The 24,016-nt window shown below is 36.7% G+C and overlaps 1 protein-coding gene across 1 annotated transcript in view; it reads left to right on the top strand.

The window, feature by feature from the left end:
* Positions 1–24,016, top strand: part of MALRD1 (MAM and LDL receptor class A domain containing 1) — a 1,015,998-nt gene that overhangs the window by 263,447 nt on the left and 728,535 nt on the right. Inside the window, exon 20 of the mRNA XM_007504899.2 lies at positions 15,115–15,202. Within this exon, the coding sequence (XP_007504961.2) occupies positions 15,115–15,202 (88 nt within the window). The remainder of the gene's footprint in view (positions 1–15,114; positions 15,203–24,016) is intronic.

Below are 24,016 nucleotides of genomic sequence, written 5' to 3'. Positions count from 1 at the left end.
GTAATTTATTTCTTCCTCTGTTAGTCAAGGCAATTTATATTTTTGTATGTATTCATCCATATCACCTAGATTGCCATATTTGTTGCCATATAATTGGGCATAGTAGTTTTTAATGATTGCCTTAATTTCCTCTTCATTTGAGGTGACGTCTCTCTTTTCATCTTGGATACTGTCAATTTGGTTTTCTTCTTTCCTTTTTTTTTTAATTAGATGGACTAGTACTTTTGTCTATTTTATTTGTTTTTTCAAAGTACCAGCTTCTAGTCTTATTTATTAAATCAATAGTTCTTTGATTTTCAGTTTTATTAATTTCTCCTTTGATATTTTGGATCTCTCAGTCTTCATCTGAGGATTTTTAATTTGTCCACTTTCTGGTTTTTTAATTTCCACGCCCAATTCATTGACCTCTGCCCTTCTTAATTTGTTAATTTATGAACTCAAGGATATAAATTTCCCCCTGCGTACTGCTTTGGCTGCATTTCATAGGTTTTGAAATTATGTCTCTTCATTGTCATTTTCTTCAATGAAGTTATTAATTGTTTCTACGATTTGTTCTTTAACCAGTTTTAGGGTATTGTATTGTTTAATTTCCAATTAATTTTTGATTTACCTCTCCATGTACCCTTGCTAATTATTATTTTCATTGCATTGTGATCTGAGAAGGTTCCATTTATTATTTCTCCTCTTTTGCACTTTTTTGCAATGTTTTTATGTCCTAATACATGGTCAATTTTTGTGAATAAACAATGTGCTGCTGAAAAGAAGGTATATTCCCTTTTTGTCCCTATTTATTTTTCTCCACATCTCTACTAACTTTTTTTTCCTAAGATTTCATTCACTTCTCTTACCTCTTTCTTATTTATTTTTTGGTTTGATTTATCTAGTTCAGATAGAGGAAAGTTCAGGTATCCCACTAGTATAGTTTTTCTATCTATTTCATCCTTGAGCTCCACTAGTTTCTCCTTTAGAAATTTGGATGCTATGCCATTTGGTGCATACATGCTGAGTACTGATATTTCCTCATTGTCTATACTGCCTTTTATCAGGATGTAATTACCTTCCCTATCTCTTTTAACTAGACTTATTTTTAGTTTTGCTTTGTCAGATATCATGATTGTGACTCCTACCTTCTTTTTATCGGTTGATGTCCAATAGATTTGGTTCCATCATCTTACTTTCACCCTATGCCTATCGACCTTCCTCATGCGTGTTTCTTGTAAACAGCATATGGTAGGGTTTCTGATTCTAATCCACTCTGCTATTCGCTTGTGTTTTTTGGGTGAGTTCATTCCATTTACATTCAGAGTTATGATTACTAGCTGTGTATTTCCCAGCATCTTGATTTCTACTCCTGGTCCTGCCTTTTCTTCTCTCACTAATTCCCCCTAGTTCCCACCCTTATTTCACTTCCCTTTCTACTCCCCTCCCTTCTTATTCCCTCCTTATTTTCCCTGTAGTTTTTTCTATAATTACCCCCCTCTCCATCCCTTGTACTGCTTCCTTCCCCACAAGTCCATTTATTACCCTTCTACTACCCTATAGGGTGTGGATATATTCTCTGCCCCAATGGATTGGATTGTTCTTCTCTTTTTGGGTCAATTTCAAAGAAAGTAAAATTTGAGTATTTCCTATCTCCAAACTCTTTACCCTTCCAATGTATTGCTGTTTTCCTCCCTCCCACCATGAGCTTCTTTGTGACATATAAATTTACCCCCATTTGTTTCTTTTCACATTTCTTTTAGTATTAACCTCTTATATATATATAAAATATATATATACATAAATACATGTACATGTATATATACATGTACATGTATTTATGCATGCATATATCTATACACATATTTATGTCTTGTCCTTTTATACTATACAGTTTGTCACTATTCCCTCTAAGTGTAATTTTCTAGCTGCCCAAGTGATGACAAAAGTTTTTAAGAGTTACCAATGACATCTATTCTTATAGGGATATATATCATTTTAACTTATTGAGTCTCTTAAAATTTTGTTATTGTTTTTTTGTTTTGTTTTTCTTTTTTCCTCTTTTTTAATTACCTTTTGATGGTTCTCTTGAATTATGTCCTTGGACATCAAATTTTCTGTTCCAGGACTGTTCTTTTCTTTGCAAATTCTTGGAATTCTTCTATTTTGTTGAATGACCATACTTTCCCCTGTAAGAATATAGTCACTTTTGCTGGGTAGTTGATTCTTGGTTGTAGACCTAGTTCCCTTGCTTTCCCAAATATCATATTCCATGCCTTTTGGTCCTTCAGTGTACATGCAGCCAGATCCTGCATTATCCTCACTGTGGTTCCAAGGTATCTGAATGACTTCTTCTTTGCAGCTTGTAATATCTTTTCTTTGGTCTGATATTTCTTGATTTTGTCTATAACATTCCTGGGTATTGCCAGTTGGGTATTAAGTAAAGGATGTGATCTCTGAATTCTTTCAATCTGCACTTATCCTTATTGTTCTAGGATATCAGGGCAGTTTTCTTGAATAATTTCCTGTAGTATTACGTCCAGGATTTTTCTTTTGTCATGATCTTCTGGTAGACCAATTGATTCTTAAATTGTCTCTCCTTGAATGATTTTCTTAATCCGCTCTTTTGTGAATGAGATGCTTCATATTTTCCTCAATTTTTTCATTCTTTTGGTTTTGTTTTATAGTGTTCTACTGCCTTGTAAAGTCACTTAATTCCAGTTGTTGTGTTCTGGTTCTTAAAGCCTGGATTTCATCCCTGGCTTTTTGGTCATTCTTTTCCTTCTGGTCTGATTTTATTTGCATGTCATCTGTCATCCTTTTAACTCATCTTTCATCTCCTTTGTCTCATCTTTCATCTCCTTTGCCTCACTTTCCAACAGATTGATTTTGGCTTTCAAGATACTTTTTTTTCTCATTTTAGTTCAAGTGCCTCTGTTTCCAGATGACTTATCTTACTTTTTAAGTTCTTTTTCCCAATTGTATTCAGTCTCTCTTAATTGTGTCTTGAATTGCATTTTGAGTTCTTCCACAGTCTGTATCCAATTCGCTGTGATTTCTGATTCATCATTTGCTGATCCCTCCACCTCCATTCCGTTTGCAGTATTGAACCTGTCTATTGTAATTTCTTTCTTCTTTTTCTGTTGTTTGCTCATATTCCCCTCTTCTTTGCTCCTCCTATTTGTCTGTGATATTGCTCCTCTCATTTTTTTTGGTTTTGGGGGCTTCTGTCAGTCTCCCCTCTTGGAGCTTTGACAGAAGATCTCTCGGTGTAATCTCTGGGGGAGGGTTGTTAGGGGTTTGAGCTTTCCTGTCCTCTGGAGGCTTTTTATTGGATTAAAGTCCAGTAGTCAATGAGGGAGGGGTATGGATCCTGGGCTTCCCTGAATTCTGAAGACTTTTGATGGGGTTAAGTTCAGTTGAGTTGGTCTGGGTATGCTCTGAGGCCAAAACTTCCTGGAAGGCTGGAGCAAATATGGAGGATCTCTGCAGCTCTGGCCAGCCTTCTACCTCTATGCTCCCTCTCTAGCTCCTTCCCCGCCATCTGTGTTCGACACTCTGTGCTTGGCACACCCCTGCCCCCTATGTACACCTTCCAGACCCGCACTTTTGCCCACCCAGAGGTCCCCGCTGCTGCTGGAGGTTGAGATTTCCTGCCGTCTGGGGGCTTTTGATTGGATTAAAGTCCAGCAGTCAATGAGGAAGGGGTGTGGATCCTGGGCTTCCTTGAATTCTGAAGACTTTTGATGGGGTTAAGTTCAGCTGAATTGGTCTGGTTCAGCTGAAGTGCTCTGAGGTTAAAACCTCCTGGAAGGCTGGAGCAAATATGGAGAATCTCCACAGCTCTGGCCAGGCTGTTACCTCTATGCTCCCTCTCTAGCTCCTTCCCTGCTGTCTATATTCGACGCTCTGAGCTCAGCACAGCTCTGACAGCAAGTTACACTCTCCAGACTAGCACCTTTGCTCTTCTAGAGGTTCCCGCTGCTGCTGGAGTCTCAACAGTCTAGGTGGGAGGGGGGAGGGTTCCTGGGACCTTCCTTCTGCCTTCCCCTTAAACCCAAGTGTTCTCCAATTCTGGCTTTTGGGAGGGGTATAACTTTTGAATTGAGTCCCGCAAGAGGATTCCTTGGCTCTGTCTTCCTGTTAGGTTTGATTTTCAGTCCCTTAGGAGCTTTCAGTTTGTAATCAGTAAGGAAGGGTCTTCAGAAGTTTGAATTTCTGCTCCTTCTAAGCTGCCATCTTGACTCCACCTCTCCTGTCACTCCCTTTTAAAGGCACTTTCTTTTGTGTCACTTCCCCTAATTTTTACATCTACCAATCACAATTGACACTTTTGTGTTTATGACTGCCCAGGGTCAGTCAATTGATTTTGATTCATCACCCACTATTTCACACGTAGGTCACAGACCTCCCACTTAATGGGTGAAATGGGGTGTTTATACCTTTGGTGATTAAATCTAAAAAATGGGCAGATATCACCACTACTGTAAGTAAGTTATTTATACTTTTGGTGATTAAACCTAAAAATACACTGGGGTTACAATTTAATCTTCACAATCAGGGGAGAGTTAACTGATTTCATTGTTATAATCATTGGAGAGTTAAATTTAATCGTCACAATAGTCAGTATGGTGTGATAGGTATACAGGAGGTTTTGAAGGACAGCAATTCTGAGGATACTGTCACTTGAACTCTGTGCTTGATCTCCCATAAAACATCAGAGATCTTTGGCAAGCATAGGGTTTTCTATTTTATATTTCACTTGATACTAATTATCTTGGCACTACTGAACAGGTATCTCTGACTTATTATTTTTAAGGAATATTGTGTCTTTTTAGCATGGATAGGAGATACATTATTTTTTAAAAAAAATATTTATTTATTTATTTAGAAATTTTTTCTATGGTTACATGATTCATGTTCTTTTCTTCCCCCCTCCCAGATCAAATGAGCAATTCCACTGAGTTATAAATGTATCATTGTTCAATACCCATTTTCATATTATTAATATTTGCAATAGAATGATCATTTAAAGTCAAAATCCCCAATCATATCCCCTTTGAACCCTGTCATCGATCAAATGTTTTTCTTCTGTGTTTCTACTCCCACAGTTCTTTCTCCGGATGTGGATAGCATTCTTTCTCATAAGTCCCTCAGAAATATCCTGTGTCATTGCATTGCTGCAGTAGAAAAGTCTATTACATTCGATTGTGCCACAGTATTATCAGTCTCTGTGTATAATGTTCTCCTGGTTTTGCTCATTTTACTCTGCAGCAATTCCTGGAGATCTTTCCAGTTCACATAGAAATCTTCCAGTATATCATTTCTTTCAACACAATAGTATTCTACCACCATCAGATACCACAATTTGTTCAGCCATTACCCAATTGAGGGGCATCTCTTCATATTCTAGTTTTTTGCTATTATAAAAAGAGAAGTTATAAATATTTCTGTATATATATATATATATATATATATATATATTTCCTTATTAGGAGATATATTCTTAAAGGAAAGTGAGGAATCATTTTACTTTTTTTGGATTAGAAACTTTTTTATAGTCAACAGAGTCATGTTGGAATCTCATATTCCCTATGCCTCTCAGCGAAATAAGTGACAATAAAGATGTGGCCTCCTTTGGAATTTTAATTATGAAAACCTCCCTATTACCTTCTAATAATCTCATGAAGAATGCCCTTGGGGAACATATAGATTATGTTTATGAAATTTTATAAATAAAAAATTGTCAGATACTCTGACAGTTATTGATATTCTTTTTTTTTACTAAAATATTTTTTATTATTAATAAGGTCCATTTGTTTATGCATTTGTTGTCTTTGATTTCTTTAGATACTTTGAAAAAATAATCTCTTGCTGCCCTCAAAATTTGCTGTTCCTGGACCATGGACCTCCTTTCTTATGCTTGGTCTAATGCAGTTATGGCAAATCCATGGCATGGGTGCCAAAGATGGTATACATAACACTCTCTGTGGGCACTTGGCCACCCTTCCTCCCCACTCCATACCCACCAGAGTTTGTTACTAGAAAGGCAGAGGTACTTGGGGGAAGCTGCTCCCTTCCCCTTCTATACCATGCCTGAAGACACTTTTTCATTTTTTTCATCATTTTCTCTCTGCCCCGCAGCCCAATGGGAGTGCATAGAGGGGTAATGTGGGCAGCTTACATACAGGTGGAGGGGAGCAGTGTTTGGGCCACTCCCTTCCCCCTCTCTACACTTGCTGAGGACATTCCTCACTTTACCCACCCCTCCACCCAGCAGCCCAAAAGGAGTGCTTTCTCCCTCCCCTGTGTGGGGTAAGGGGCAGTGGGGCATGTCCATCATGGGGTGAGGGGTACAGCACTCAATCTTTTGGGTAGGGTGAAGGTGGGGCTTGGCATTCTATCTCTAAAAGGTTTGCTATCACTGGCCTAATGTGATTGCTTTTCCCATGCTTATTTTTTTCGTGTTCTTTTCTACCCCATCACATACTTGATGTTAAAATTAAAATGTGATGGTACCTCAGTACTCAATAGAGAAGTCTGTTATAAAAAATCTTTAAGGCAGTCTCTATAATTTGTTAGGCCTTTTTCATTGATTGATTTCTTAATTAACAAACATTTATTACACAACTACTACATATCAAGCATTATGAGGAGTTCTGGGAATACAAAGTGAGATAAAAGATAGTCCTTCCCCTTAAGGAATTTCTTATAATATATGGGAATGAAAACATGTAAACAAATATATACAAAATATTACAAGTTATATAGAGAATAAATAGGAAATAATTAGCAGAAGGAGAACACTGAAATTCAGACTATTATGGAGGCTTCTTGTAGAAGGTGTGATTTATGTTGTGAGGTCTGAAAGAAAGCCAGGGATGTCAGTAGATGGAGATAAGGAGGAAGAACATTTCAGGCATGGAATACAGTCAGAAAAAAAAAAAAACAAAACAAATCTAGAACTGAGAAATGGAGTGTCTTGTTCATTAAACAGTCAGAAGGTCAGTGTCATAGACCGAAGAATATGTTTCTGAAAGAAAGATGTAAGAAGACTTGAAAAGTAGGAAGGATCCGGGTTTATAGGTAATTTGTAACCCTATAAAGGTTTTGGAATGTCAAAAATAGTGTATTTGATTATAGAAACAACAATAACTGGAATTTATTGAGTGAGGTGGTGATATCATGATCACATCTGCATTAAGGAAAATTACTAGTGGCTGAATGGGGGCTAGATTGGACTGGTGATATTTGAAGCAAGAAGACCCACCAGTAGGCTATTGAAGTATTCCAGATATGAAGTTATAAGAACTTGCACTAAAGTAGGGGCAGGACATGACTTTGCTAAAAATTGGGTATCTGGAAAGATCTCTATTAACTAATATTTATAATATCAATAAGAATTGTCTACCATCCTCATGCATACACTTTTAGATATTTCTCTTTTGAACCAATTTTGCCCTTGGATTCTATGTCTCTCTGGCTGGCAAGTAGGTCAAATTTTATCAATGAAACAGTTTTTCCATCTCTTGTGTCTTGAAATAGTATTTGATTTACAAAAATTAAAGTTCTACCTGAAATTATTTTGGTCAAAGTCAATATCTTTTTATCCTTTACTTCCCAATATGGGAAATCAATAATCTTTTTCAGTAGCACAGATTGCAGATCTTTTAATTTTGTACTATGTCTTTTGTTATTTTTATTCTTTTAATTTTTATTAACTTCTATATGGCCCTGAGAAGTCAGTGTTCTCTCTGTATACAAATTGATTTTGGAATGTAATTAACCTCAATAACTTAGTTCTTCCCATTTGTTAAAAATACAAGAAATTTTCCTCTTTGGACATTATTAAGTACCATGTCAATACTTTCTTTTTTCTTTCTTAGGTAAATTATTCATAATATTTACATATGAAGCTTCTTTGTAGTCTTTATAAATCTGACTTCTTTCATTCATTACTCACAGGTTACATTTTTTCACTGTCCCTTCACTTTGTCACCTTTGCCTTAAAATCCTGATTATTGAACTATGTATTGATTTAATTTGGAAGATTTTATGAACTTCTTTGTAGAATTTCTCTACCTCTTTAACCTTTGAAATAAATATTAAGCCATTACCTGCAATTATTTTCATGATTGCCCACTGGCAAATTCTCATTATGAATACTGAATAAAAGATGACCAAATATGCCATTAAATTATCTTTTTATTGTCTTTTGACATTTGATGAAATTGACACCCTCCCTCATTAAATCTCTTTAATTTTTTTTCTCCTAGAAGAATCTGTGGAGCCAGGTATTGAAGTTCAATTTCCCCCTTTTCCCCATTTCCAGTAACTCCTTGCTATCTTTTGGTTTCATTTATAAGAAGATGTCAATTTGATATAAATCAATTCCTTTAATAGTATGTCCATTTACTTGTTCATCATTGGACAAGAAAGACCCCTTGAGAGTTTTAATAGATAAGCTAATGTTGATAAGTGGTTTGTAAAACATTTTACTTTTTGCACCTTCTTTCCCCTCCACTTTAACTGTCACCATTACTGAAGAAGAAAGGGGTTTCATAGGACCAAGAATCATTTTGCATTGATATTTGTTTTTTAGGTTACCAAGACCAAATAATTTATGATTAAATGAACCAATCTAGCAATTGTGAGTACATCTTATACTTCAGCTCATGCTTAGAAAATTGTTTGTCTATGGCTAGGCCTATATTCAGAGATTTTTGGAATTGTTGAACCTACTAAATATTGCTTTCCATTGGTGTAACCACTGAAAATGTGGGATCACCTCAATGCCATCAATAGACATCAAAATTGCATATTGTAGAGTTTGGTTCATTATTATGAAAACACACTAATGACTCAGAAAATAATGATATCTCATTTTCTCCAGAGAATGTCTTTGTTACCCAAATACTCTTCTTTTGATATTAAGTAGTAGGAAAGATAAAGACATTCTTTTTTTTTTTTAATATATTTTATTTGATCATTTCCAAGCATTATTTGATAAAGACATAGATCATTTTCTTTTCCTCCCCCCCACCCCCCCCCCCCATAGCCGACGTGTAAGTCCACTGGGCATTAGATGTTTTCTTGATTTGAACCCATTGCTTTGTTGATAGTATTTGCATTAGAGTGTTCATTTAGAGTCTATCCTCTGTCATGTCCCCTCAACCTCTGTATTCAGGCAGTTGCTTTTTCTCGGTGTTTCCACTCCCATAGTTTATCCTTTGCTTGTGAATGGTGTTTTTTTCTCCTGGATCCCTGCAAGTTGTTCAGGGACATTACACCGCCACTAATGGAGAAGTCCATTACGTTCGATTATACCACAGTGTATTAGCCTCTGTGTACAATGTTCTCCTGGTTCTGCTCCTCTCGCTCTGCATCACTTCCTGGAGGTTGTTCCAGTCTCCATGGAACTTCTCCACTTTATTATTCCTTTTAGCACAATAGTACTCCATCACCAACATATACCACAGTTTGTTCAGCCATTCCCCAATTGATGGGCATCCCCTCGTTTTCCAGTTTTGGGCCACCACAAAGAGCGCAGCTATGAATATTTTTGTACAAGTCTTTGTGTCCATTATCTCTTTGGGGTACAGACCCAGCAGTGCTATGGCTGGGTCAAAGGGTAGATATTCTTTTGTCGCCCTTTGGGCATAGTTCCAAATTGCCCTCCAGAATGGTTGGATCAATTCACAACTCCACCAGCAATGAATTAATGTCCCTACTTTGCCACATTCCCTCCAGCATTCACTGCTTTCCTCTGCTATCATGTTAGCCAATCTACTAGGTATGAGGTGATACCTCAGAGTTGTTTTGATTTGCATCTCTCTGATTATAAGAGATGTAGAACACTTCTTCATGTGCTTGTTAATAGTTTTGATTTCTTTATCTGAGAACTGCCTATCCATTTCCCTTGCCCATTTATCAATTGGAGAATGGCTTGATTTTTTGTACAATTGATTTAGCTCATTATAAATGTGAGTAATTAAACCTTTGTCAGAGGTTTCTATGAAGATTTTTTCCCAATTTGTTGTTTCCCTTCTGATTTTAGTTATATTGGTTTTGTTTGTACAAAAGCTTTTTAGTTTGATGTAGTCAAAATTATTTATTTTACATTTTGTGATTCTTTCTATATCTTGCTTGGTTTTAAAGCCTTTCCCCTCCCAAAGGTCTGACATGTATACTATTCTGTGTTTACCCAATTTACTTATGGTTTCCTTCTTTATGTTTAAGTCACTCACCCATTTTGAATTTATCTTGGTGTAGGGTGTGAGGTGTTGATCTATTCCTAGTCTCTCCCACACTGTCTTCCAATTTTCCCAGCAGTTTTTATCGAATAGTGGATTTTTGTCCCAAAAGCTGGGATCTTTGGGTTTATCGTATACTGTCTTGCTGAGGTCGCTTTCCCCCAGTCTATTCCACTGATCTTCCTTTCTGTTTCTTAGCCAGTACCAAATTGTTTTGATGACTGCTGCTTTGTAATATAGTTTTAGGTCAGGGACTGCAAGGCCCCCATCATATGTGTTTTTTTTTCATTATTTCCCTGGATATCCTTGATCTTTTGTTGTTCCAAATGAACTTTGTTATGGTTTTTTCTAAATCAGTGAAGAAGTATTTTGGTAGTTCAATGGGTATGGCACTAAATAGATAAATAAGTATGGGTAGGATGGTCATTTTTATTATATTGGCTCGTCCTATCCATGAGCAGTTAATGTTTTTCCATTTGTTCAAGTCTAGTTTTAGTTGTGTGGCGAGTGTTTTGTAGTTGTGTTCATATAGTTCCTGTGTTTGTCTTGGGAGATAGATTCCTAGGTATTTTATTTTGTCTAAGGTGATTTTGAATGGGATTTCTCTTTCTAGTTCTTGCTGCTGAGCTGTGTTGGAGATATATAGAAAAGCTGATGATTTATGTGGGTTTATTTTGTATCCTGCAACTTTGCTAAAGTTGTTGATTATTTCAATTAGCTTTTTGGTTGAATCTCTAGGATTCTTTAAGTAGACCATCATGTCATCCGCAAAGAGTGATAACTTGGTCTCCTCCTTGCCTATTTTGATGCCTTCAATTGCTTTATCTTCTCTAATTGCTACTGCTAGTGTTTCTAGTACAATGTCAAATAGTAGAGGTGATAATGGGCATCCTTGTTTCACTCCTGATCTTATTGGGAATGCATCTAGTTTATCCCCATTGCAGATGATATTAGCTGTTGGTTTTAGATATATACTGTTTATTATTTTTAGGAATGACCCTTCTCTTCCTATGCTTTCTAGTGTTTTTAATAGGAATGGGTGTTGTATTTTATCAAAGGCTTTTTCTGCATCTATTGAGATAATCATGTGGTTCTTGCTAGTTTGCTTGTTGATGTGGTCAATTATGTGGATGGTTTTCCTAATGTTGAACCAGCCCTGCATCCCTGGTAAAGACATTCTTTTAGAAGTAATCTATTAATTTATCACACGGAATGTTAGTCACTGGGTCATAAATTAATCTCACTTCAGCAATTCATCTTCTGCACTACTGCAAAGTTGCTATTCATAGGTATTCCAAAGTAAATATGCATACTGTTGGAATTATAGGACTTTCTGTTCATTAGAATATAAATTCATTGAAATTATCTGTGTTTAGTTTTTGTCAATACCATCCTAGAAGTTATTAAGTGTTTCCATATGGAAGGCATGTAGAAAATGTATGTTATATTTAACTTATTAGCAAAACAGCATTCCTAAGATTTTGGGGCATTGCCTAATTAGTTAAATAATTGGTTGACTTGCATTGATATCTAGTTAGTCTTCAAAATGTGATGGAGAAGAAAAAATATGACTTCTTTTCCAGTTGTGAAATCAACAAAATAGTTATCATCAACAAGTTAAGTAAAAGCCCAACATCTCATCTCCATTCCCTTCTCTCAAACCTAGTTAGCTCCTTACCACTTCTTGCCTAATGTCCCTTCCTCAAAGCTCTACTCATCCTCTATTTAAGTCCTTCTATCCTTTATTCAATAACTAAGGTGAGTTTCTGAAAGTATATTGTTGTTGTTCAGTCTTTTCAGATGTATCTTAGTCTTTGTGAACCCATTTGGGGTTTTCTTTGCAAAGATACTAGAGTAGTTTGTCACTTCCTCTCTAGATCACTTTACAGATGAGGAACTGGGGCAAATATGATGAAAAGACTTGCCCAGGGTCACAGAGCTAGTACATGTGTGAGGTCAAATTTGAACTTAGGTCTTCTTGACTTCAGGCTTGGTCTTCTATCTAGTGTGTCACCTACCTGCCTTTTTCAAAGTTGAGTTCTAACCATATCATCTGTTGTTGGTTGAACTTCAACAACTAACTCCCAGTTATCTCCAGGATCAAGTGTCAAATCCTGTTTAGCACTTAAGGTATTTCAAAATATGATGGTCCCTCCTTATCTTCCTATTATTTTTACACTTTACTTCCCTTGACAAATTCTCCATAATTATTCATCGAAAGGAGTATGGAAAGACTTACATAAACTGATATAAAATGAAACTGGTATAATTAAGAAGACAAGATATGACTATAACAGGTTTCTATAAAACAATTAGACATGAATGTTAAAAAATTGCAAAGAACCAACTTGACCACAAAGAAAAGATATGAGAAAATATCCTCATACTTCTTTACAGAGGTAGGAGGTCATTGGTTGTGAAACATTGCATATGTTTTCATATTTTTGACATGTTTAGCAATTTTGCCAACATTTTGTCTTCCTTTTTTTCTTCAGAATATTTTTCCATGGTTCCATGATTCATGAGTCCCCATCCTCTTTCCTCCCCCCTACCAGAGATGACAAGAAATTCCACTGGGTTATACATGTATCATTGTTCAAAACCTATAGCCATGTTGTTCATATTTGCAGTAGAGTGATCCTTTAACATCAAAACCGTAATCATATCTCTAACAAACCATTTGATCAATCATGTATTTTCATTCTGCATTTCTGTTCCCACAGTCCTTTCTCTGGATGTAGATATTATTCTTTCTCCTAAGTTACTCTGAATTGTCCTGGATCATTGCATTGCTGCTAGTAGAAAAGACTAGTACATTTGATTGTGTCATAATTTATCAGTCTCTGTGTATAATGTTCCCCTGGTTCTACTCCTTTCACACTGCATCAATTCCTGAAGGTTGTTCCAGTTCACACAGAGTTCCTAGAATTCATTATTTCTTTCATCACAATAATATACCATCACCATTGGATACCATAATTTGTTCAGCCATTCCCAAATTAAGGGCATCCCCTCATTTTCCAATTTTTTGCCACCACAAGGAGCATGGCTATAAATATTTTTATACAAGTCTTTTTCTTTATTATCTCTTTGGGGTACAAACCCTGCAGTGGTATGCTTAGGTCAAAGGGCAGGCATTCTTTTAAAGCCCTTTGCACGTAGTTCCAATTTGCCCTCCAGAATGGTTGGACCAATTCTCATTAGTGTCCTAATTTTACCACATCCCCTCCAACATTCATTACTTTCCTTTGCTGTTATGTTAGCCAATCTGCTGGTGAGAGGTGGTACCTCAGAGTTGTTTTAACTTGCATTTGTCTAATCAGGAAGGATTTAAAACACTTGAGTTTTGATTTCATCCTGTGAAAGCTGCCTATTCATTTCCTCAAACATTAGTCAATTGGGGAATGGCTTGATTTTTTTTAAATTTTACTTAGTTCCTTATATATTTAGGAAATTAAACCATTGTCAGAGAGTTTCGTTATAAAAATATTGTCCCAATTATGAGAAAGAATGCTATCCACATTCAGAGGAAGAACTGTGGGAATAGAAACAGAGAAGAAAAACAGCTGCTTGATCACATGGTAAGATGGGGATATGATTAGGGATACAGACTTTAAAGAACCACCCTAGGGCAATTATCAATAATATGGAAATAGGTCTTGATTAATGACACAAGTAAAAACCAATGGAATTGTGTATCAGATATGGGGGGCATTAAGGAGGGAAGAGAAATAGCATGAATCATGTAACCATGGAAAAATATTCTAAATTAATTAATTAAATAAAAATTTCAATTAAAAAAATAAAATTTTTTGCTTTCTTTTTTCCCAGTTTGTTGCTTTCTAATTTTCTTTGCATTGATTTTGTTTGTAGAAAACTTTTTAAATTTGATATAATCAAAACCATTTGTTTTATATTTTTTAATGTTCTATATCTCTTACTTGCTCATAAATTCCCTCTTTTCCCACAGATCTGACAGGTATATTATGTTTACTGAATTTACTTATACATTTCTTCTTTATATTTAAGTCATTTACCCATTTTGAATTTATCTTGGTATAGGGTGCAAGATGTTGATCTAAACTTAATTTTCCCCATACTGTTCTCCAATTTTCCTGCAGTTTTTGTCAAATAATGTGTTTTTGTCCCCAGAGCTGGGATCCTTGGGTTTATCGAACATTAGCGTGCTGAGATAATTTAATCCAAGTCTATTCCACTGATCCTCCCTTCTGTTTCCTAGCTGGTATCATATTGTTTTGATAACCACTGCTTTATAGAACAGTTTAAGATGTGTACTGCTAGGCCCCCATCCTTATCTTACTTTTTTATGTTTTAAAAAATTCTTTGTTATTGTCTCTTTTGGAAGGGATGGATGCCATGAAACCTTCTTTAGACAAAATTGGTTAGATATGGGGGAAAATGTTGCATATCTTAAATTGACTGTAGTGGTCCATGAGTGCCATATTATCAGATTTCAGTGGAATGCCTATTAAGTGCAACACATTTGCATAAGTATTAAAATAATTCATCTTGATTAATGTTATTATACTAAATCTCAAAACTAATCACAACCTGCCATTTCCAATAGGCATTTTATCAGCATTTTATATTTTACTAAAATTTCCATGGAATTGTAGCTCTTCTATGCCCCATAAATGTCATAGGAGCTGACTGTGATTAATGTGAATGTGGGAGAGATATAATAATGATTAGCCATTTTTAAAAAGTGTCACTGAATAAAGCATAGATGGGAGAAAAGTCTTAAGGCTGATTTAGAAATATGTAGCCTACCAAATATCTCGAGTAGCAATTCAGGCTTAACATTTTAATAGTATGCCCATTCCTTCAGTGCTCCAACTGTTTGTGCTTATTGCTTCCTCAGATCTTAGTGGAGGCTTCCGTTGGAGATGGCTTCACGGGTGACATTGCAATTGATGACTTGTCATTTATGGACTGTGCCCTCTACCCTGGTAAGAGAAAAGATTTATCATGTCAGTTTATTGGCATTAGAAAACCTAGGGTTTTTTGTTTTTATTTTCTTCTTGGAGAGAGGGAAGAGGAAGACATTTTGTTAAAAATGTGACCAAAAAACTGAAACTTATTTTTTGTATTTTCTTTGTTAACCCTACCTCTTTCTCAGGTTCTCTATAGTACTGTGTTATTTTCCATTGATTTACATCCAAGAGAACGAGGCTCAGAATTTTATTATGAATGGCCAAATAAATCCCAGCCTCTCTGGGCCTTGCTTTCCTTACTCATCAAGAAGGAATAGTAAAACTTCTAACCTCACCTCATAGGGTTGTTTGTTTCTTTAAAGTACATTCTACATCATAAAGCACTATGCATATGCATTCTAATTGTTTTTGTTATTGTCTTTGGACCAAAGTTTACTTTACTTAGATCCTTCTAATTGCAATGGTTGTTTATGACCATGAGAACAATGAGCATTTACTAACTATCCACTAGGTTTAAGCAAGTGTGCTAGCCCTTGGGGATATAATGAAATAGTTCCTGCTCTCATTGACCTTACATTCTTTGGGGAAATATACACAAAGAAGTTCCGATAAAATTTATACAAAATAATTCAAAGTTATTTTATGGAAGAGAGAGTCCAAACAGATGGGAGAATCAGAAATTTTCTCTTGTAGGAGGAAAACATTAAAATTAGAAACCTTTGTTTCATAACATAGATACAGCAATCCACCCATATAAATGTATACACTCAAACACATATATACAATGCATGCTTAAATATTGCATATGTTGTTATTTCTGACTATTATACATGCAAACATCCATATACCCATGTGTGTGTGCACGTGCACAATAGGGCAGTAAAGTGGATAGAGTCCTGGGTCTAGAATCAGGAAGACTTGAAGTCAAATCTGATCTCAGATATTTACTAGCTGTGTGTCCCTGGACAAGTCCTATTTGCCTGAGATTCCTCATTTATAAAATGAGCTTGACAAGGAAATGGCAAACCACTCTAGTATCTTTGCAAAGAAAATCCCAAAAGGGATCACAAAGAATAAGACAAAACCTAAAGGACCAAACCACAACATATTTATCTTTGTGTGTGTATTTGCCTTTAAACAAGAATACATAATGAATTATTAATTCTTTGTATGATGTAGAATGGATGCTTGTTTCGGTAAAGTTGAGGTTCTTTTCAAGTCTGAAGCATGATAGTTCAAGGATAGTATAGTTCAATATATCTTCATAATGTGTGTATGTATATATATACATATATACATATATATTTATTATTATACTATTATTTTTATTTATTATATATATACATATATATATATATATATATATGTATATATATAGTAAGAGAGGAAAATCAGATTCAACATGCAAGAAAAGCAACCCAAGTGGGAAGGAACAAGAGAAGACAGAGAATTCTGGGAAAGAACAGAAGAGCTGAGAAGATTCAAAGAACTTACTTCACTTCTCTTGGGGAACTCCTCAAGGGTGGTTGGCCTAAGAGAAATCTCTGAGGCAAAGAATCTTCTGAACATTGGCCATCTCTCTGTCAACCCAAAACCCCTTCTATCCAGCTGATGAGAAAAGGAATGGATAGAACTTTTATTATAAAGCCATCCACCGAAAGAAGACTTTCCTCTCCATCCCCTAAAGTTTGTCCTTGAACTTTATACTACAACCAGGGTAGATAGAAGACAAGGCAACTCTCACAACTGACCTAGTATTTGGGAAGGGGGTCAGCTGTTAGCCCTTAGGGATCTCCTATTTCCCACTTCCCATTTCCTTACCCAACAATCCTATTTACTCTATTTTGTGTGTGTCCCTTTAGAATAAATAGCTATTCCTTAGATAAAGTGCCTGCCTCATAATATCCAGGAGGAGAGACCTTGAAGGTTGGGGAGAAGAGATCTACTTTCTCTTGAAGGAAGAAGAATCAGTTTCAGTCCTTGACTTTACATTCAACCCAGTCTCTGAAGGGATATACTCTGTAATTCTGAAAACAACTAGTGCTGGTTTCACTAAGAATAGAGAAGGGAGCAACAATCTATACCCCCTCTCCACCTTCTTGCTCCATTCCATCTCTCACTCTCTAGCCTCAATGTAAACATAGTGGGTGGCTCCATTTCCTCATCTATTACAATATATGCAATACATGCATCTGTCACAGATACAGACACACACATATACATGTATATATGTATATGCATATATATATATATGTGCTCAGAAATAACCATACTGCCCCAGAGGCATATAATTTTGACTTTTTCCAATAGAATTATAAATAGCAGAGGAATTTTTCCGGGCAAAAGGGATGCTTAGCTTATAAAAATATCTATATCTACATCATATCCTGTCATATATATATCATATGTCATATATATCATATTTTATTTATTCATCTGTATATCTATCTATCCATCTCTGTCTTGCTATCTCATGTATCTTTCTGTGGTGGCTAAGGACTGAAGGGATGTCCATTAATTGGGGAATGTCTGAATAAGTTGTGGTAAGATTGTAATGGGATACTATTGTGTCATAAGAAATGACAAACACATTGATCAAAAAAACTTGTAAAGACTTAAATGAAGTGATGCAAATTGCAGTGAGCAGAACAAGAATATTGTACATAGTAACAATAGTAGTGTATGATGATTAACTATGAATGACAACTATTACCAACAAAGCAAGGATCTAAGATAAATCCAAGGGATTCATGATGAAAAAAGCTATCCACTGTCAGAAGGCACTGATGAGAGTCTGAAGCATGCCATTCTTCACTGTATTTCCTCAATGAATTTTGTCTAGTGTAAGCAATAGGCCCCTTGTTTCACAACATGAGGAACATGGAAATATGTACTCTATGATAACATATGTAAAACCTATATCATATTGGCTGTCTTCTTGGGGAGGGAGACTGGGTGGAAAAAAGGAGAGAACATTGATTGCGTAGTGTAAGAAAGTTATTATTAAAAGTTGTATCAGGGCCATCTGGGTTTCTCAGTGGATTGAGAACCAGGCCTAGAGATGGGAGGTCCTAGGTTCAAATCTGGCCTCAGACATTTCCTAGCTGTGTGATCCTGGGCAAGTCACTTAACCCCAATTGCCCTACCCCTTACTGTTCTTCTGCCTTGGAACCAATACACAGTATTGATTCTAAGATGGACAGTAAGGGTTTAAAAAAGTTATATCAACATGTAAGTGGAAAATAAAGTTTAAAAGGAGGAATGCATAAAATCCTTAATTATGGTTTTTTACTAGGGAGAAAATCTTTTCAGCATTTTCCTCATTTGCAATGTGAAATAAATTGTGATATCCCACTCAAAGCCCCCAAAACACTTCCCTCTGCTTAAATGGAAAAATAGGTAGGATATTTTAATATCTTGGATGACATCAAAAAGACAGCATAAAAGATTAAACTTATACCTACAAGTGTGATGATAGAACAACATATTGTGAAGTATTAAAATCTTGGATGACATAAAAATGATGGAATAAAAAATGAAATATATACCTACAGATTTGGTGATAGACCAACTTATTGTGAAGTATTAAAATTTTGTATTTACAGAATTCCAATTTTATTATTAACTCATTTCAATATACACTGCAGACCATCTTATTTTGCAGTTTTGTCCCCAAGGCAATCAGGAATTAGCATTTGTAGTAACTTCATTCAAAAATTTTAAAATATTTTCTTAGAAGCTTATAGTTGGCCAGATGTATCCAGGATTACACAAATGTCTCAAAAATATTGGCATTTCGGGTACAATTTTTATGGATTTATATTTTCAGGTAGAGTTTAGTTATAAATTAAAACAATAAATTTGGTTGTTTTCATTTCTCTCATTTATTTGATGAATATGAATAACATTCTTTATGGCTGAGTATTCAATAAACATTCATCTTAAGAAAATGAAAAAAAAAATTCCCAAGGTGCTCTTGGTAATGAAATGTATTATGCATGCCTGCTTTGGGAAGCAGAGAAAGGCTAAGAGCACAATGACCTGCTTCTCCTGAAAGCTTTGCTTTAGGACTTGGCAGTATGAGGACTTGCCTAACTTGTCTTAAGGTGGCTGTGGACAAATAATGAGGCCTAGAGGTAGGGAAAACCTTTGAAGGGTGACCTTTGAAGTTCCTTCCTGTTCTGAAGTATAGACGTTCAGTGATTGGGTTCTTGGGCCTATTGCTGACTACAAGAACTAGAACTTGAACAGTGCAAGCTATGGAAATATATCTGTTTGCTATTCATGGTAAACCTATTGTAAACCTTAAAATTTCTTAGACTTATAAATGTTGGAAATTTCACCATTGGGAAATTTCATACTTGGAAAATTTCTTACTGATAGTCTATTGGAATGTGAACCCCATTGGCATGGGAGGTTCCTTCTCCTCCCTTCTTAAGATTACTTTAGGACAGAAACCTTTTGCTGAACAATGGAAAGGGCTTTGACCTATGCTTAAGCACAGAACAGGAATTTCTTTGAGTCATGATTGATTTTAGAATTGATACAATAGAGATACTTGGAATGACAGAATCAGGTCTTGGAAAATACAATTTCCACCCCACTCAGTCCTAACAGGATTTAGGAAGGGCTGCAGCATAGATCAAAATTTAATTATTTGAGAATATGACCTCCAACAGACATGTGCAAAGCCACAGACCTCTGGGCAGTCCTGGGTTAAGCTAGAGCCACCATTGGCACAGGGAAATTGATGGACAGTGATTGGTAGATGTGAGAACTGAGGGGAGGGAACTTGGATGGTTTCCTTAAAGATAGAGGGGTCTGAGGACTGAGGAGGGTTGGAGAGTTTTGGCTCTGGGTGGTTGGAGAGGTGCTCTGAGAAGCTTGCTCTGAAGGAAGCTGGAGGTGGAGGCCTCTGAGACTGTTTCTCCATTTTGGTCCCGTGAGTAATAGGGACTGATCTCCTTTCTTTGACCCAGCTATCTAAGGGCTTGGGCCTTTAGGCCCAGCCTAAACAGAAGGGGTATTTAAGCCCTATTCCCTTCTCTCGCCTTTCTTTCTCCCTCTCTCTCTCTATCTCTAATTCCTTTCTTCCTCCTGTCTGTAATTAAACTCTATAAAAGGTTGACAGCTGACTTGAGTTTTCATTTAGGAATTACATAGCTGAATTCCTTGGAGATCTTAAATTAATATATATCAGTCTTTTAAAAGTGATTTCCTTGTCACACTATGGCAAATAAATAATTGAAGTGAAAAGATAAGTTGGCATTTTTGTTTTGACCCACGGCTTCAATTTGATGTTACTCTTTGGTCATAGGTATTAGAAAATGAAAGAAGGGCAAGACACTTTGGCTGCCATTCCTTTCTTCTTTCCCCATTCCCTGGCACCATTTCTAACTATCATAATGGCTCTGATTTTCCTTAATGGAACTTTGGTAATTACCCACAGAGGTCATGGCATTCTAGACCAGAAAGTAAAAAGGAAGAGTTGTGACTAGAAATGTATGGGAGGAAAACACCGAGAGAGGTTTCTTCTCTTCCATATTTTGCCATTGTTGTTCCTAATTTTCCTGTCAACCCTTTTCCACCAGTATTTCAAACATGGAGCCAGAGAACAGTCAGTCAGGGGTAGAGATGTGAAAATCAACTGCAGGCGTACAGCCTCAGGGTTCTGTTCAGAATTTTGGAAGAAAACATGGAATTTTTTTTCCATGTGGTTTTTGTGTTGGCTCCATAACAAAAGAAACTTTGTTTTGAAATTGCATAACCCATGGAAACTATAGGTTTTATGGAGGAATTGATGCAAATGTCCCATTAGGTTCAAAGGAAAACAAAGCTTAGTGGGACCTTCATGGGGATATTCAACCTTTCTTCATTGGTGTTATGGAAACAGTGAGCATGGCAGCATAGACATGCTATCCCCATGTTCTCATGAGCCAGAACTGTTCTAGCTTCCTCCATAAGCTGAGAACCCATTTGTCATGTTCTTACTTGTATACTCCCCCTTTCTATGCCTCAGTTTACTTAAGCTGACTTTTGCCCAATTAGAAAATAAGATGTAATATTATCTACTATATAAGGACAAAATCTGCTTATATCTCCTTTTAAAAAATAACCAGCAGGTTGCTTATATGTCTGCTGATATTCTGCTGTCCTCTTATTCACCCCATGTTTGACATGGTACACTTTGTCCCAGAATGTCTTTCTCTGATAGCCCAGATTCATTCTCGAACCTGCTCTTGTTTCTAATTTAATTTCTACTCAGCCTTCAATTGTGATTCAGCTTCTTTTGAACTTTTCACCCACTTTACTTAATTGTTTCCTTGACAAAAATGGCTTTAGGTTTAAATCTATTCTGAAAGGAAGATGAAGCAAAAGGTCTTTCAGATAAACAATAAAATTAGCTCTTAAAGGGCACTGTGAATCATGAGCTTCTTCTTTGCATTGGCTATCATATTTGACTTCCTATTATCAGTTTTTCTGGAGTTGTATTTTTATAGGGTGGGAGCAGATGGTCATTATTAGTATTCTAGAATTTTATAGTAGAGACAATTAGGTAGATAAAAGGATAAAACTGAAAACAGTCAAGCCTGAGTTCAAATCTAGCCTCAGTTACTTATCACTAATCACTTTATGTCACGTAACGTTTTTCAGGCTTTTACTGTTTTTCCCATTTTTTCAGAATAGGTTCATTTTAGTAAAAGTAAGCTGAAAAATGATGAGGAGAAGGGTTGAGAGCTTTGGTTTTTGAGGAGTACTCTTTTAGTAGTAAGCTATTTAGTATTCTTTCTGCCTTTCCCAGGATGATGAAGAACTATTTTAATACATAGCATATTAAAATTCTTCTTCCCTCTGATTTTTGCTATGGGGTGTAAAGGCCTCCTGAGAAATACTAAATATCAACATAATGGCAGGAACATGGGGGAAATGGGAATAAGTTTAGAATATTAATGGGACTACAGAGAAGGAGGAAGAATCCAAAAGTTCAGTTTTAATTTGTATAAAACATTGTTGGCTTCTTTTCAGGCTACTCTACCACAAATTTTGAAAGTGGTTAGGTATGTAAAGTAAAAGCCTTCCACTTGACATCACCACAAGTCAGAATTTTTATTTTGTTTCTAATGTTCAAAAATAAAACAGGAAATGGGAAGAGACAGCTAGCCTAGTTACCATATTCAAAGATCACAATGAAAATGCTTTTCGAAGATGGCGGCTTAGAGAAAGCTGAAGTTCAGATCTCCGGAAAACCCTTCCCGACCGATCTCAAACTAGAAGCTCCTGGGGCGCCGAAATTCAAAACGATCAACAGCACAGACCCTGGGAACCCTCCTCCTGGACCTGGACCCGGTTCAAAAGGTACGGCTCCCCTTGAAAGCCAGAACCCGAGATCCCTCGGACCTCAGGGGTAGGAGCGCAGAGTCCAAGGCTCCCGGAAGCGGCAGCCGTGCCGGGCTCAGAGAGCAGGGTCTGAGGAACAACAACCCTCAGGGTCTTCTACCCAAGTCCCAGTCCGGGTGAAAGTTACTGCCTGGGGCCTCCGCTGCAGAGAGCTGGTCAAAACAACAGCAACCCTCAGGGCGGGCAAGACAACCTCACGGGCTGGATCCTGCTATCCAAGTCTCAGTGAAAGTCTGTGCTCTCGGAGCTTGGGGAAGCGGCAGCCCATCCCCCCGCAGGCCGACGAAACAGCCTCACGGCCAGCGATTCTGAAGGCAACTTCCGGAAATCGAGCCAGGGGGAGAGTGTGGCCTCGTGGTCCGACCCTTCCATTCCAGTTCCAGTGAGGCATATTCAGTTTAACCCAGGGAACGCTCATAGAACCAACATCTGCCCAGGACTAAAGCCTCTGATCACCAGACAAAGACAAGAAAAGCCAATCCTCCACGTTCAGAGATGACAAACTCCACAGAAGCACCGAAGCCCCAAAATACCAAGAAAAATAAGAAGAAAGGGGCGACTCTGGACACATTCTATGGAGCCAAAATACAAAATACAGAGCAGATAGAAGAAGATATACAAGAAAATTCTCCAAAATCTTCCAAAGGAAATAGAAACTCTCCACAAACCCATGAAGAATCTGAATCAGAAAGGACCAAAAAGATGGAAGCCCTCTGGGAGGAAAAGTGGGAAATGATGCAAAAGAAATTCACGCATCTACAAAACCAGTTTGACCAAACTGTAAAAGAAAACCAGGCTTTAAAGCAAGAACTAATAAAGCAAAGCCAAAACACCAAGAAATTAGAAGAGAACATAAAATATCTCACCGACAAGGTGATAGATCTGGAAAACAGGGGGAGAAGAGAAAATTTAAGAATAATTGGACTCCCAGAAAAGCCAGAAATAAACACCAAACTGGACATGGTGATACAAGATATAATCAAAGAAAATTGCCCAGAGATTCTAGAACAAGTGGGCAATACATCCACTGACAGAGCTCACAGAACACCTTCTACACTAAACCCCCAAAAGACAACTCCCAGGAATGTAATTGCCAAATTCCAAAGCTATCAAACAAAAGAAAAAATCCTACAGGAAGCCAGAAAAAGACAATTTAGATATAAAGGAATGCCAATCAGGGTCACACAAGACCTTGCAAGTGCTACTCTGAATGATCGTAAGGCATGGAACATGATCTTCAGAAAGGCAAGAGAGCTGGGTCTCCAACCAAGAATCAGCTACCCACCAAAACTGACTATATACTTCCAAGGGAAAGTATGGGCATTCAACAAAATAGAAGACTTCCAACTTTTTGCAAAGAAAAGACCAGAGCTCTGTGGAAAGTTTGATACCGAAAATCAAAGAGCAAGGAATACCTGAAAAGGTAAATAT

The sequence above is a fragment of the Monodelphis domestica genome, chromosome 5 (genome assembly GCF_027887165.1).
Source record: "Monodelphis domestica isolate mMonDom1 chromosome 5, mMonDom1.pri, whole genome shotgun sequence".
NCBI classification, from domain to species: Eukaryota; Metazoa; Chordata; class Mammalia; order Didelphimorphia; family Didelphidae; genus Monodelphis; species Monodelphis domestica.
The sequence above is the reverse complement of the archived record's forward strand: the minus strand, read 5'-3'. Positions and strand labels throughout refer to the sequence as shown.